Here is a 15,495-nt window from a genome sequence, read left to right as displayed (position 1 = left end):
ATTGTTATGAGTTATTTTGCAGTAATCGAGTCATCATAGCAGCATGCGATTGGTGAATCAACATACTCAATCATAATCAAGGAATTGTAAGAGTAATTTTCATGTTGTTGATCTTGACAAGAGAAAATCAGAAAAGCACGTGGACACTGGGAAAAAAGTGTGTTTGTATATGTTTTGTGTGCGTGTGTTGTAACTATGCTGACTTGGTATTTATCTCCTAAACTTGAATAATACTGTTTGTCCCCAAAGTCACGAGTGGGTCTTGTCCATTTCTTAACATGAGGTGCACTTGTTTTGGAATTGGATTCGTCACTGTGGCAGCGGGCGCCCCGCCCCTGGCCTGGAGCCTTCTTCTGATTGGCCCCCAACGCCGTCCATCTGGAAGGGAAATCAGAGCAGGCACGAGTTAGCCAGTTACCCTGGGCTGGCGAGGGACCGCTGTCGTACACGTAGTGGGAAAGAAGAGGTCCTGATGCGCGAGTCAAGGCAGCCCTCGGCGGAGATGAAGGCGGACTCTGACTGGTTCTGATTTTTCAAAGTCATTTTCATTCAGCAGGTTGCATGCCAACGGTTGTCATGATGGCAGAGCCGCTATCCCCAGCACCCACCGCTGCAAAAATGGCGTCAGTGGACCGGGTCCGCGCGTTGACGTTAATTTTCTTGACTGTCACTGGTTGTTTTGTCACCTCGACAAGTGGCAAGGAAGGGTCCGAGGAGACCGTCATCAGTGGCCTCCGTCTGGAGGACACGGACGACATTTCCTTCATGGATAAAGGCTACTTGCGGGTGAGTGAGCGCTCTCGGATCAAATTAAGAGTGTACGGGCAGAACATCAACAACGAGACCTGGTCCAAGATTGCCTTCACGGAGCACGAGAGGACCCGGGTGGGGGTGAGCCTTGACAGCTCCTCGGGGGATAACCACAGCCAAGAGGACTTGTCCGGCTTGCATCCCTGCGGCATCAGGACTTCAGATATCATTATACTACCAAACATTGTTGTGAGCCGAAAGACGTCGGGAATAGTTGAGATCGAGGTGAAACCTCTGCGAAAGACGGAGAGGAGCAAAGCGTATTACCTTTGCATCGCCACCTCCACACCTGCCACTGCTGGACTGCACGACCCGTGGACGGAGAACACCTGGATTTACCACGACGGCGAAGACACCAGGGTGATCGTAGTGGAGGAGAAAAAGTTTTTGCTGCCTTTCTGGCTCCAGGTCATCTTCATCTCAATGCTGCTTTGCCTGTCTGGTATGTTCAGCGGCTTGAACCTTGGGCTCATGGCTCTGGACCCCATGGAACTCCAGATAGTTCAGAATTGTGGCACGGAAAGGGAGAAAAACTACGCCAAAAAGATCGAACCGGTCAGGAGCCAAGGGAATTATTTGCTTTGCTCGCTTCTGCTCGGTAATGTGTTGGTCAATACAACGCTGACCATTCTGCTGGACGATATCGCCGGTTCAGGATTGATCGCCGTGGTCATGTCCACCATTGGAATAGTCATCTTTGGGGAAATTGTGCCACAGGCCATATGCTCCAGACACGGCCTGGCCGTTGGTGCCAATACCATTTTCCTGACCAAATTCTTCATGTTACTCACCTTTCCCGCCTCCTACCCGGTGAGCAAGCTGCTCGACTACCTGCTGGGGCAGGAGATCGGAACCGTGTACAACCGGGAGAAACTTCTGGAGATGCTGCGCGTCACGGATCCTTACAATGACCTGGTCAAGGAAGAGCTCAACATCATCCAGGGTGCGCTGGAGTTGAGGACTAAGACCGTGGAAGTTGTGATGACGCCTCTTCGAGATTGCTTCATGATACCCTGGGACGCCACCCTTGACTTCAACACCATGTCCGAAATCATGAAGAGCGGATACACACGCATTCCGGTCTTCGAGGGTGAGAGGTCCAACATCGTAGACCTTCTCTTTGTCAAGGACCTGGCCTTTGTTGACCCGGATGATTGCACGCCACTCAAAACCATCACAAAGTTTTATAGCCACCCGTTGCACTTTGTCTTCAATGACACCAAGCTGGATGCAATGCTGGAAGAGTTTAAGAAAGGTGAGTTTGTTTGACACTCCCCCTCCTCATATTGTAGCTTGTGTTATGGCGAGTTTCTTTTGCCTTGTCCCACACTCGCTTGAGCCCCGCACACGGCACGAATGCCAAAGGACGAGCACACTGCATTTTCAACATAATCCCTATTGACCCTCACATATTGACCTTTCACCTCTCTTCCTCTCCAATGAGCCGGGAAGTGATGGTGAAAGGTCAAGTGTGTGTAGATCTGAGAGTCGCAGGGATGAAGAGGATAAAGGCAGATAATTGCTGAGGTGAAATGGGGCGCATTTCCACCCCCTGCCCTTCTTTTTTTTTTTTTTTTTTTTTCCGCCTTGCAAAGCATTGTTGCAGCTGCGTCATAAACGAGCCGCAGTTCTTGCCACAGGTTCATCGCTCAATCCCGGTGCAGGCGAGGGAGGTCTCCTGATTTTCCTCCATCACTTCCACTCAGGGTTAATGTTTGCAAAAAGTTGTCTATGTTTCAGCTGCTGCCGCCTCCATCCTTTCATGTCATTCTCATTCAGACATTTTAGCTATGCCCCTCTCCGCCCTCCCTTTCACCCTCTCGCTCTCTCCCGCTCCGATTTGTGAATGCATTAGGACACGTGGGAATGGTTGTAACTGCGAGACTTAAGGTTATCAGGTGGGGGCATCTTGTTTGAGAACCTGCTTAAATCCCTCTCGCTTACTCGCCTTTAAAGTGATGGTGGTGATAACTTCTTTTGTCCAGCCGTGGAATGCAGTCATGTGGGTAATGAATAACAGCCTGTAACACCCTCAAGCCCCCCTCGCGTGTTGTGCGTATGCGCATGATGTTTGAGAAAGATTTTTGCCTCGCACACAGTTTACCTGAAGTTTTGCACATCACTGCCCGTCAACCAACTTCACTAATTGCGCCCAACTTATGACTGGCAGCCTGCAAGGATATTCTCCAGGTTTGCATGCATGTTTGAGCACAACTTTCGAGTCACTTACACAGACATTTACAATCACCAAAATGATCGATTTGAATTGTCACTACGTTAATTCTAGTGTCGAATCAGACGGGGTGATTGTTACTAATGATTCGGTTCCCTCATTTGGCTACACGGACACCGATTCATTTCAGCTGTCCAAATTGCGACAGTCGAATCAGAATCATCAGAATCATCTTTATTGGCCAAGTATGTAGAACACACAAGGAATTTGTCTCCGGTATAACACGCTGCACTAGTATCATCGTAAACAACAAAATCATTGAACCATTTTAGAGTAACCAGTAGTTTTGTAGTACCATTTTGTGGTGCAAGAAGAGTGACTATGTCAGTGACTGTTTAAGGAGTTAATGGCTAGAGGGAAGAAGCTGTTTAAGTGTCTACTGGATTTGGTGCGCATGGATCTGTAGCGTCTGCCTGAGGGGAGTGGCTGAAAAAGGTGGTGGGCAGGGTGCGGGGGATCCAGGAGGATTTTCCGTGCCCTTGTCTTGATTCTTGCAGTGTGCAAGTCCTCAAGAGTGGGTAGGGCGAAGTGAAGTCCTTCCAAACTTGTCATTGTCTTTTAATGTTTGATATAAAACATCCCCAAAACACTTAAGATGCATTGTGAGTTCATTGGAATATTCACTTGTCTTTAAGAGGATTAATTGGGGTGGAAAACAGAGCAAATCATTGAGCTCCATTACCAGAATGGAGGTGTCGCTCTCCTTGCCAAATTAGCATTACGTAATACGCTAGCAGGGGGGTGTTTTCATCATTACTGTTTATTTGCTGGTGGAAGCATGAAACATACCGAAGCTTGTGAGCTGATTTTCCAAGAAAAACAAACAGAACATATTTATACTGTAACTTTGTCAGTAGCGTATCCCCATGTTTTGCTGTGTTATCATTGCTGTCCGCAATGGATGTTGGAGCAGGTATCGTTACGCTTTTTAAGAGTCTGGAACCGAATTTTACACAGCCCTTGTTGTATTTGTCCGTTGACATTATTCATTCATGTGCACGTTTCACCTAACTGACCCGAATGTGGCACTATACTGTCTACTGTAGGTCTGGTTTTGATATCTGTATAGCGGCCGGAGCACAGCGTTATCACGACTGGAGCAGCACCGGAGGGAATTTGCCTCCAGCCCCTTGCGGAGGTCATAAGCAACCGTTGAAGGGAGGGCTGCGGGGGTCAAAGTTTCTTGTTAATCTGGTTCACAGCACACACTCGGTTCAAAGCGCCTTGTAATGTCAGTCATTTCTTATTTATTTGTAGACTCTCACAGTCGTCTGTTATTGCTCGGAAAAGTGAAAGATCAGCAATGTCACAACCTTGACCGTTCCAGTTGTTGAAAATCTTGTGTTGAGTCCGTTGGGGGAGCCTTTGTGTGTATCATATTTTGCTAAATATTAATGATGACTGTATTTGATGGTCTCACAATAGATACAGTTTAACAGTCCAAGACAATTATTAGGAAATTAGGGTGGGGGTAGATAGCCAACTTTTTCCTCATTAGATTTTCTTTCTGGATTGGCAAGATACATAATTATATTCAAAATAAGTGCTGGTATTAAAGTCTGACCTTAACATGCCATCTTCCAGGCCACAGCTGACAGGAAGCATGAACAAGCTATACAAATGCAGATGTGTATTGATAAAAACTGAATTGGCATACAATTGTGCAAGTATGAATAAAATGTACTTGATCATTCTTTCCAGTAAATAATAATAATATATAAGTGAAATAAGTGATAGCAAATAAGAGCATCCGGTTAGGAAGTGGTATCATCTAATTATGAGTACCGGTACGATGTGATGACTAAAGAAAGGCTTGTATTTAAAAAAAAAAAATGTTCGCAACCGCAATTGTTCGAGGTCTAACCAAATTTGTGCTACGAAACTGCGGTCGCTTTTAACTCCGTTATCTAACACTCGTTTTGAATAATAATCAGTATGTTTTATTGATGCACCAGGTGCAACAATGCGGTGCTTGTTTAAAAGCAAATAAACAAATGTAAAAGGTCTTTTTTTTAATGATTGAAAAGTTCCTTTTGCAGTCCCAACTGTGTATCAAAGCCTGTCGCAGGGGTTTCATTTCGAGTTAATAAATTGATACCGACACCCTTGTGGAAATTTCTGACCCTTTCACTAATTGCGCTTTCTTACTGCGCCTGTCACAATTACTGGCATCCAGCGGTTACTCGCGCAGCTCAAGCTTTGCTCCCTAATGAGAGGGTCACTTTAGGACCAAATCAAGTAGCAGAGTATGAAACAGGAATTTATCAGAGTCTCTCGCCCCTCACTTGCCTCTCCGTGGCTTGCGGTATTTATGATATTCCTGGAAGTCAATGTAATTCACTCACTGGCATGCGCTGAGGCCAACCTGGAAGTGATGAAGGATCTTTTTGAAGATCTTACATCAGGTATCGCACAGCTTATTGGCTCCACTGCACTGAATGAACCCCTGTGCCCCTGGGTAAGGCAAGACACCTGCCTAACTTGAATTTGAGGAGAGACTTGTCCCTGAAAAAGGGTGGTGGGGGCAGGGGCTTCCTCAATTCACATCAACCAATAGAAGATAGACATCAACATGGTGCCAGAAACAAACAAAAAATGGTTAGTGTAGGTCTTATGATACGTCTCTCGGTCCAATGACTCGTGTTTTTTTTTCCTATCACGGTCTGGTCGGGACACCCAATCATCGTTACATCTTCATTTGTCACGGGATCTACATCAAAATTATCCAGAATGAATAAATTCCAAATTGGTTTGCGTATCCGAGCTGTTTGACTATCTGGTGCCTTAGCGGAGCGTATTGGTCGTTTGATTAGCTTCATGAGTTGATGGGCTGCTGCTTACCGATTAGAAAAAAAATCGGTCACTGAATGTTCGATTCAGTGATTAATGTTCAGGCGGTGATGCGTAAACCCAGATGCAGCCTGCAATGTTTGAGAGGAAGGCGTTCTATGAAAAAGCCTGCATGTGGCCTACCATGTCTTGATCTAGATCCCTGATTGCTGTAATATAGGCCAATCTATGCTTAGTTCAGATCCAACAGCCTTCATAGACTCTTTGCAGCTTGTTTCGCCCTGTTGAAATACTAACAGTAATGCTGTGATTTGATCCAAATGGTGTTATTCCTTCTTGGTGTTTGTACGGCGAGCATCTTACTGGAAAGTGAGTCAGAGCTTTTGCCCGGTACTCTGTGGAGCGTATGTTGCAACAAGTGTTGGGATTGACCGACATCATTGTCGGTAAAACCGCTTAATCCTTTCTGATGAGGGACACCCCCTTTCAAATCCAAACTTCTTCTGCCAATCAAGAACAACAACATCTAGGAATGACCAAAATCTGTTCCAGCATGCTGGATGGCTAGGAAAAAATGCGAAAGATAATCTTTGTCAATGTCAAACAGAACACCAACACAAAACCTTCATGAACTGTAGAGACATTTTTCAGTCATATTTTAACATTAATGATCCTGCAAGTCAGTCACTGTTGAAATGAAGTTTATTTATTTGAGTGAGATGACCCGGAAGTACTTGGAGGATACGATTGTTCAAATTCTTAGCTAATGTGCCCGGATTCAACCTTTAAGGCACCTTTAGCGAAGGTTACTCCTACCCAACCTTTACGAAAGGATATTACAGACAATTCTTTACGGCAGCAACATTTAACAGCACACCGACATAGTTGACAGACTGCCCGAAGACGCTCAAATTTCACGCTCAAGACTTCTCCAAGACTGAGACTTAACATCAGCATTGCAATACTCGCCGTCGCAGGATGACTTCAGTGAGGAAAAGTGGAGTCCAATTAATTTGAAACAGTGATGTCCTTTCTTATGTTGGGAAGGAAGCACCTTTTCATCTCTTCTTGATGTGATGACATATTCCAATAAAGGTGGCATAAAGGTTCGGAGATGGGACTTTTTCAAAGAAGCCCCTGGATTTGGAAAAATAACTGGAGCGTGCAGAGTGGCCGCCATCACGAAGTGGGATTCCCTCAATGGTCCTGATGCTCCACTTTTTTTTTTCTTCAGTAAACAATTTAGAATTTTAAAGAAATGAGTTGAGAAACGGACACCAGTTAAGTGCATGGGACCCACATGTATCCAATATTACTATTAAATGGATTATGTTTTGAAATGAATAAATATATCATTTTATGTACCGGTATGTATATATGGGCAGCCCGGTGGTCGACTGGTTAGCGCGGGGGTTGGCAACACGCGGCTCACGAGCCGCATGGGGCTCTTTAGCGCCCCCTCGTGGCCCCCTAGAGCTTTTTCAAAAATGGAAAAATATATATTTTTTGTTTTAATATTGTAATGCCCTTCAACGTGGTCAAGGATGCACACAGTCGCTGATGCAGTCTGTTCACTTTTTAATAAACAAAACGAGGCGGCAATTAAAACACATTCACAGGAGCTGCTGCTGGCCACAACTCACGCCCATGCGCTCCACACCCAGACTGACTGCTCACCCCACCCCCCCACCCCCCTTTGATGTCACCCCCTACTCAACTAACCCAGCCCTCAAATACACAAATAACAAGAAACAGATATTACACAATGGTTTCTGTCAGAGGACAAACATGACACTAACATTATTAACGTTTTCCGATGCTGTAAAAATGTGTCGGAATAAATCTTAAATGTCAACATTTCGTTGACGAATACTGTATATGCGTCATAGCCTGCGACACACATTTCTATTAGCACGGCGGGATATCAGTCAAAGGGCTGTTCTTGAAAAAAAAAAAAATCAAGTACAGTACAATTCACCGAGGAGACTTGCTAAAAATGGAATCTGGGCGGCCAAGAGAAACATTTTTAAACGGTACACGTGAGCTACGATAGTTAGTACGCTGCGAAAGTGCGTCTCGTGCCTCGTTCATTTTAGCGGCCGTTCTGGCTGTTGCTCATTACGGCCTGCGTGTGTAAGTGTGTGCGTATGCGGGAACGGGTCGATCGCGGGAGGTTGGTTGTTCGAAAAGTAGACCTTCCGTCAAAAAAGTTTGGTCAAAAATGACAGAATAATAACCGGCTGATTTTTCTCTCTTTATTTCAACAAATTAAAAAAAAGATATCCGTTTGACAGTGGATGAATTTAGTGACTGGTTTGACCTTTTGGGCTTCCATGGCCAAGTTTGTTGTGTTTGAAGGCTGGCTTTTGAATTAGCCTACATTCTTCAGATTCTGGTTCAAAATGGAGTGGCCTTGTAAGACCCGATTAGTACAACAGGAGGAGTGTGAATCAAATCGCAGAGCACTTCCAAAGCCAGTCTGATCTGCCATTATGACCGCTCTCAACATGGATAACCCCTCCCCTGCAACTCATCCCACGTCCACTAAAACATTTGGGCAAAGTTTGGATAGTTAGTGGGCAGTTATATGCCAAATCACCAAAAAGCTCATTTTGATTTTAATGAAACTTGCTTTACTTGTTGATAGTGATGGCACAACACAAAATCTGACATTTTAGTCATGTCTTCGTTTCGAATCTGATGAATGAAAACGGCAAAGCGAACAGTTTCCTCGCTCATGTCGAGTGGGTGCTGCTTTTAAGAAGTGCCGCGTTCTCCAGGACGTAAGTGAATAAAGTTAAAATCATTCACAATTACAGTAAAACGCACGGCAATAAAAACTCACTTACACATCGTCGTTTAGAATCTGATGATTGAAAAACGCAAAGTGAAAACTTGGTAAACCTCAGTATTTTCCGTCGCATCGGGTGGGCGTTGCGTGTATTTAAGCTCCCGTGGCATTACACCTCCATCCGGGTTACGGGTAGTGGAATTTCCGCTTGCGCAACTTCCGGTAACGCGTAATATCGTAGTCAAAATGTTAATGCATAGGTTTTTATTCCGGGTGAAGGATATTCCTTTCTATAGAATTCCGGGGATGGGAATATTTACTGTATTGAGGATCAAAGATTGCTGCTTACACGTCAGCTTCAGCCATTGCATAAAACTAAACCAAGGTGAAAAGTGTAGGATTTGAAAAGACAGATTCAAGCAATTTCTTTGTGCTCATGTCTTTTTGTAATTTCCTTCTGCCTCCTTGAGATGGATGGGGATTTCTTCTTTCTCGGATTTCTTGGGAATGACTCAGAGTACTGAGAGTCATACATTGTTAACTCTTGAGATCTGTTGGAGGTTCGAAATTTCATTCAATTTCCTTCTCAAATGAATCAAAGCAGACATAAATTGGAACAACGAAATAAGTAAAAGAACACCAAGTGGCAGCCCGGTGATTCGGTGGTTAACGCGTCAACCGCACAGTGCAGAGGTCGTGGGTTCCATCCCAGCTCCAGCCTTCCTGTGTGGAGTTTGCATGTTCTCTCCGGGCCTGCGTGGGTTTTCTCCGGGTACTCTGGTTTCTTCCCACATTCCATAAACATGCATGACAGGCTGATTGAACACTCTAAATTGTCCATAGGTGTGAGTGTGAGCGCAGATGCTTGTTCGTATCGGCGTGCCCTGTGATTGGCTGGATTGGCTGGCACACAGGGTGTCCCCCAGCCTACTGCCCGAAGACTGCTGGGATAGGCTCCAGCTCCCCCCGCGACCCTTGTGAGGATAAAGCAAATCGGACAATGAGTGAAGTACAGCAAGTTTAATTTAATTTAACCATTGCAAATTATGTAATGGTTAAATTCATAGACATATTACACACAACATGTTACAATGAATTTATTTTCCTTCTCTGGTGAGAAGATATGACGAAAACACATATATTCAGATGAAAACTTTCAAAACTATGATGAAATTAGTGCTTTTGTGAAACTGATAAATGTAAACCTGTACAGCGTGTTGGTTTGTCACCCAAACTGGTCCGGCCCTTTTTATGCAGGTGTGAATACACACAAAAGAATCGTAGTGTGGACCAAACAACCGGACTGAGACCCATTTTTTTTTTAAGATTGTCTCGGTGCACTTCCAAACAGACTCGTGCGGTTCATTAAAGGTCTGAATACAAACCATTGCTGATTCACACAAGTGCAGGATATCAAGTCAAGTACAACTGTCAAATGATATGTATGACGTTTAGGGTTAAACAAGCTACCGTAGCCCGGCATAGTAGGAAATATGTGCCGCTGCCAGCATCATGTTGTGCGTCTGCACGCAGAGCAAATGCTCCTGCGGGACACTGCACGCATTCGCCAATGCTGTTCAAGGATTTAGAAACATAGCGTCGCAAAACCTGCATTAAATGATCTGCTCTTGACACTCAAAATTATTTTGCAGCTCTCATTGCAGCACAAATATACAGAGCAAAATTGGAGCATGAGGGAATCACTTGTCTTCTTCCACTAACGGGTGTGTGCCACCCTCGTCATTTCAGTCCACTGGGAGCACCAATCGTCTCATGCTTCAATATGTTCACAGAATGTAGTTTGCTTGCAAAAAGTAAAGAATGAATGTCAACCGCACTAAATGAAAAAAAAAAAAAGACTTTTCTTGTGTGAATATACTTTTAATCACTTGATATGATGAAAAGGAGTTGTAATTTGAACAGCTTGTGAGTCCATTTACCGGTAATCAAGTGAAGCCACACATAGAGATGTGTCCTGGGACAAGGCTGTATTCAGCACTTTTATTGAGGTTTGTGGATGCAGAATCCTCCGCAGTAAGAGCCTCAATCTGCTCATTACCACCTAGCCTTTTTCTGAGCAGGAGAGGGGTGGAGAGGACATCAGAGACTTGGCAGTTCGAGAGGCCAAAATTCTGATGTCAGGGTGAGGCAAGGTGAGAGGCTAATTGCATGCTAGCTTTAACCGAATGCGGGAGTGTAGAGCTAATTCTTAAGTCTTAAGATTTATACATTTCTACAGGTAGCTATGTATGAGGTAGCTGCTCTAAATTCAACAGGTAGGAACTTCTTCTTCTTCTAAGCTTAATACTTTGAAACAAATGTGGCAAATTCTAGCAGATGGGTGTTAACGCGCTTTGTGACACAAATGCCACCATGAAGGTTGGATTACAGTGTCTAACATGAACTACTGTATATTCCAGACTATAAGAAGCTACTTTTCCCCCACTTGTCAAACCCTGCCTGTTAACTGTAGGCATGTGAAGCCCTTTGAGACTTTTCAGTTATTCCGGGCTATACAAATAATTTTGATTTGGCTTGACATGGTTTATTTATGAATTTTTACTGACGGACTTCTGTCACGTCCCGTGTCCGCCAGCAGGTGGCGGGTTTTCTCCTCCGCCATCTGCACACCTGTCCGTAATTTCGGGCTGATTACCCTCCTTTATTAAGAGACTCCGGCAGTCATCTCACTGCTGGAGAATTCCACGCCGTGCCATACTACTCTCGCGCTCGATTTCGCTATTTGTCATTTGACCCGTTGCCTTTTTGCCTTACGGCCGATACTCTTGTTATTCGCGTTTAGCCTCTAAAGATTTTGTATTATTCGTATTTCCGCCAATTCAGGCCCTCCTCGCGCTTTCTTGTTTTCCGCGAGCGTTTTCAGTTGTTGTTTCCTTCTTTGTTATTCCTGGTCCTTATTTGACCAGCGTTTTGTGTTACCGTTTTTTCCCTGTCGGGCTCTTTCTGTTTTTGTCATTAAAGACACCCTTTTCTTTGACAAGATTTTTTCTTTGTCTGTTTTCCGGGGATCCAACCCTTTATTTCCTTGTTCTGCACGGAGCGATCGTTATCGCTTCGGGCAGAACGTGACAACTTCAAGCCGTCAAGAGAATTACCCCTAGTCTCGTCACATTTGACCAATGAAAATACTGATCACGTCACAGTGAGCCAATGAAACTGTCCAAGTCCGCTCTCACACTGAATATTCTTCCACCATTTGTGGTTGGAGTGGCGCACATGAGCTGTGAGACAAAAAACGGAAGTGTGTTTGCGTAGCGGTACATGGATGTTTTGGCAGTATATGCTACATAGTTGAGCAAAAATAAGCATCTTGATTTGAGTTAAAAGAGCAATAAGGAACAAGTGTCATAAATACAGACATCTCTGCACTGCGACCCACCCATCTCTGTTGTTTGTTTGGCGACCGACTCCTGCTATTGCTAGTAATTGATGACAGGACAGCAAGTCTGGCCATGGAGCGACATCCCCTCACAGACTTATTATACAGTACAAGTCCGCGCATCAAACAAACTGGTTTCCAAATGATGCACTGTTGTGTGGTGAAGCTTGTCAGCGAATTGGCCTCGTGTGACGAGAGAGATGAAGAGATGTTTTGGGATGCTGCTGTGTAACTAGTCGTTCGTCATTGTTTGGTGAAGGAAAAAAAATGTCTAGCGGTGTTTAAAAATCCATCTGTGTGAGCTCTTTCTTTGCTAATGTACCACGGAGACCCGTGGCTATTTTTAAGAATGAATGCAAATGTGGTTTTATGGCTAAATTTAGCTGTAGCGGCTTTTAATTGGGTGTGTTTTGTAGTCCGGAAATTATGGTACTTGTTTTCTAAATTCTTCGACTGACTGTTAATGTTACAATTACTAGGACATGATGTCAACAGTTTTTCATTATTTTTTTCCCCCTGGTGCCACAAAAAGTGTTTTACAGTGGACCCCCTCACCCCCAACCCCCCAATTAATAATCACCTTCAATGTCAGATTTGAAAGAAGAAGGTGCTCTTTTCATGCCATTTGCCAAGTTGGTGCTGTTTGGTCAACTGCAGCCGCCGTCCGTGCAACGTGAAACGCATGCAAAGCGCCCCTCACTGGCCAGGAGGTGAACAGATTCACAGTATTTGGTGAATCGCGGGGTTAAGTATCACAATCGAGATCCACCCCTATCTGTGTGGAATGATCACATTTGTATTTTTTTGTTTTTCCAAAGCAAGCAAAAACAATAGCCATGTGAAGATTGAAGAATTTGTAATTGGTACAAATTTCTGTTAAAAGGAGATGATGATCTGACAAAGGTGCAAGGGTTGGGGAAGGGGGGGTGGTGCAGTGTTCGTACGCTAATGCAATACCTTAACTAAATTTGTGTCCAACTTTTCTTTAAAATAAAGCCTGTTTGAGGTAAGCCTTGAAGGGGGGGCCGAAAAGCCTCCAGTCTGTGCAGCACACTCAGAAAGGCACAGTCACTTGCTAGTTCAGCAACTCCCATCCCCCTCCTTTCACATTTCCCCTCTCCCTCCACCCTCCATATTGTCCTCTTGCCTATTTCCCCCTGTGTTATAAATTACAAACGACACAAACCTCCAGGCCTAATGCCCTGCCATGGATGCGTTCCAAGCCGGACTTTGCGGAGAGCCAAGACGCTGGCTTCATTGATAACACCGGGCAGCACCGTCCGTCTCTCCACTTGCTGGCAGGAGAAAAGCTTTAGACAGGCTCTCTCCAAGCCCAAAAGACACCAGTGCTGTCTACTTTTTTAACTATCAATGAGTTAACAATGATACATTTCAGTACAGTGATACCTTGACTTCATTACTGTGTCGTGACCAACCGTTTTACTCAAATTACTCATATATGATGTTTTCCCATTGAAATGTTTTGAAAAGCAATTCATTCATTACCCCCCGCACCCCCATAAAACCTCTCCCCCCCAAAACATTACTTATTTCTTAAACCAAAAAAAAGCTCTATCTTGGATTAAAAACAACATACTGCAAGCCAATGTAACAATCGATATTTTATACATTGTAATTATGAAACAGACTGTAGTATTTGTGTGTTTGATGTGTGCCCTGAAGGGGCGGAGCCTAGTGAGTGATGTCAGGAGTTCGAGTCAGAGCCTGAATTGTGGCCAAGCAATTGCTTGCAAGTGTTCTCATTTTGTATTTGTGCATTGTGGACTCCGGAAAATCCTGAAGGAGAACTTCCAACAATAGGTGTGAGCCCTCAAACTCAAGAACTCTTGGATCATGAAGCAGGATGATTCGAAACACGTCAGAAAATCCACCTCTGAATGGAAAAATATATATATTTACAGTATATGTAGGTTTTTGTTGTTGGGCTTTTTTTTTTTAGACAATGAATGTGATTTTTAAAATGTAGTTATTCGTCAAGGTTTAGAAATTTGGTCACACTTGCGTCATTGTCTGTCTATCAATTTCAGCATGTATGTGTTTGGCATACTCTTGTTTTTGGTACGATCAAATTATGTTTTGGGGGGGTTTTTGCTAGTTTTTTTGCACCTTCAAGGTCTTTGACAAAAGGTCTTTGGTTATTATTTGGTTAACTTCAAACTGACTCATGTCGGCCAAAATGAAGCCCGTGTCAAGCAACTTGGTGGAGCGCTTTTGAATAGATAAGACCAAAGATGATGGGCACTTTGCCCTATTTTGCTGGTCCGTCCTCTGTGCTCCGTCCATGACCTGGGTACCCCTTCGTCATCGTCCCTTATTCTTATTTATATACTAATCGTCCACCGTCCTCGTCCTTTTAAAGTGCTTCTATCCCAGCCCGAACCCATTTCCCCCCCACCTCTGAAAAAAAAAAGCGTCTGCGCATGACGCCGTGGGAGCGAGGCACGGGGGCAGGCAATGAATATCCTACAGACGGGACAGCATTTACTTTGCTCCATACATTCTAATAGCACTGCTGAATGGTGCCTTTTGCAACAACCACAAGCAAATAGACAACATTTACATTACGTACACAAAAACGCCTTCTTAAGTACGTCGAGGCCGCAGCCGTATTTGATGTTGCAAAGTGAAGCAAATTGTGAATATGCTTCCTCCTTGGAGATGTATAATCAAGCAAATAACTTACTGGATTAATATGAAATTATGTTCTTGTTAAAATGCTTTTTATTGTATCATGTTATTCTACCTCAGTAATCTAATCTAGTCAGTAATTTAATCCAATATTAAAGCCACATACTGTCACGTTGCGAGCTGGTGGTGGACCCCAAAAAGCAGGCAGGAGAAAGGAGCATGGTGTATTTGAAGAAGTGTATTGTTAAAACACAGAAAACTAAATCCAAAGCAAACAAAGTCCAAAGGAGCAAACAAAAATCATGACTGAAGATAAAACATAACAGCAACCAAAACATGACTGAAATAAACCTGATTGCAGCAAACAAACAGCAAAGAAACAAACATGACCGTAGCAAGAGCAAACAATGACCCGACACCGAGTCTTCGGGCAGGTGTCCTTTTATACAACTAATTACCAAATGACCAACAGGTGTGCAGCTGCCGGGAGGGGGGGGCACTACACAACTCATTCCTATGACGACACATTCCAAGTCAAAAAACGTGCTCAACTCGGCCTGAAAATGCATTTAAAGCAATAAAAACTAAAATTGAGTGTCATGCCTAAACCAAAGGACGTCTGCACACATTTCAACATCTAAGTGTTGTTTCCGATGCGTACTAGTGCGTGCCTGTTTGTCCCTAAACCGAATCATGACATATGATTCGCTATTTATATTTATTTTAGATATTCAAAGAGATTATGGCTCCCATGGAATCTTGTATTAAATGGTTCTTTAATACAAGACACTAATGTAATAAATCTTTTCTCGCTTGCCGTAC

General features: G+C 43.9%; 1 protein-coding gene across 1 annotated transcript in view; it reads left to right on the top strand.

The window, feature by feature from the left end:
• The first annotated feature begins 381 nt into the window (after nt 1-381).
• cnnm2b (cyclin and CBS domain divalent metal cation transport mediator 2b) overlaps nt 382-15,495 on the top strand; it is a 34,566-nt gene continuing 19,452 nt past the window's right edge. Inside the window, exon 1 of the mRNA XM_052084362.1 lies at nt 382-2,065. Coding sequence (XP_051940322.1) covers nt 562-2,065 — 1,504 coding nt within the window. The 5' untranslated portion in view covers nt 382-561. The remainder of the gene's footprint in view (nt 2,066-15,495) is intronic.

Source organism: Hippocampus zosterae, chromosome 13, assembly GCF_025434085.1.
Source record: "Hippocampus zosterae strain Florida chromosome 13, ASM2543408v3, whole genome shotgun sequence".
NCBI classification, from domain to species: domain Eukaryota; kingdom Metazoa; phylum Chordata; class Actinopteri; order Syngnathiformes; family Syngnathidae; genus Hippocampus; species Hippocampus zosterae.
Note: the sequence above shows the minus strand (reverse complement) of the source record. Positions and strands in the feature narration are given on the sequence as shown.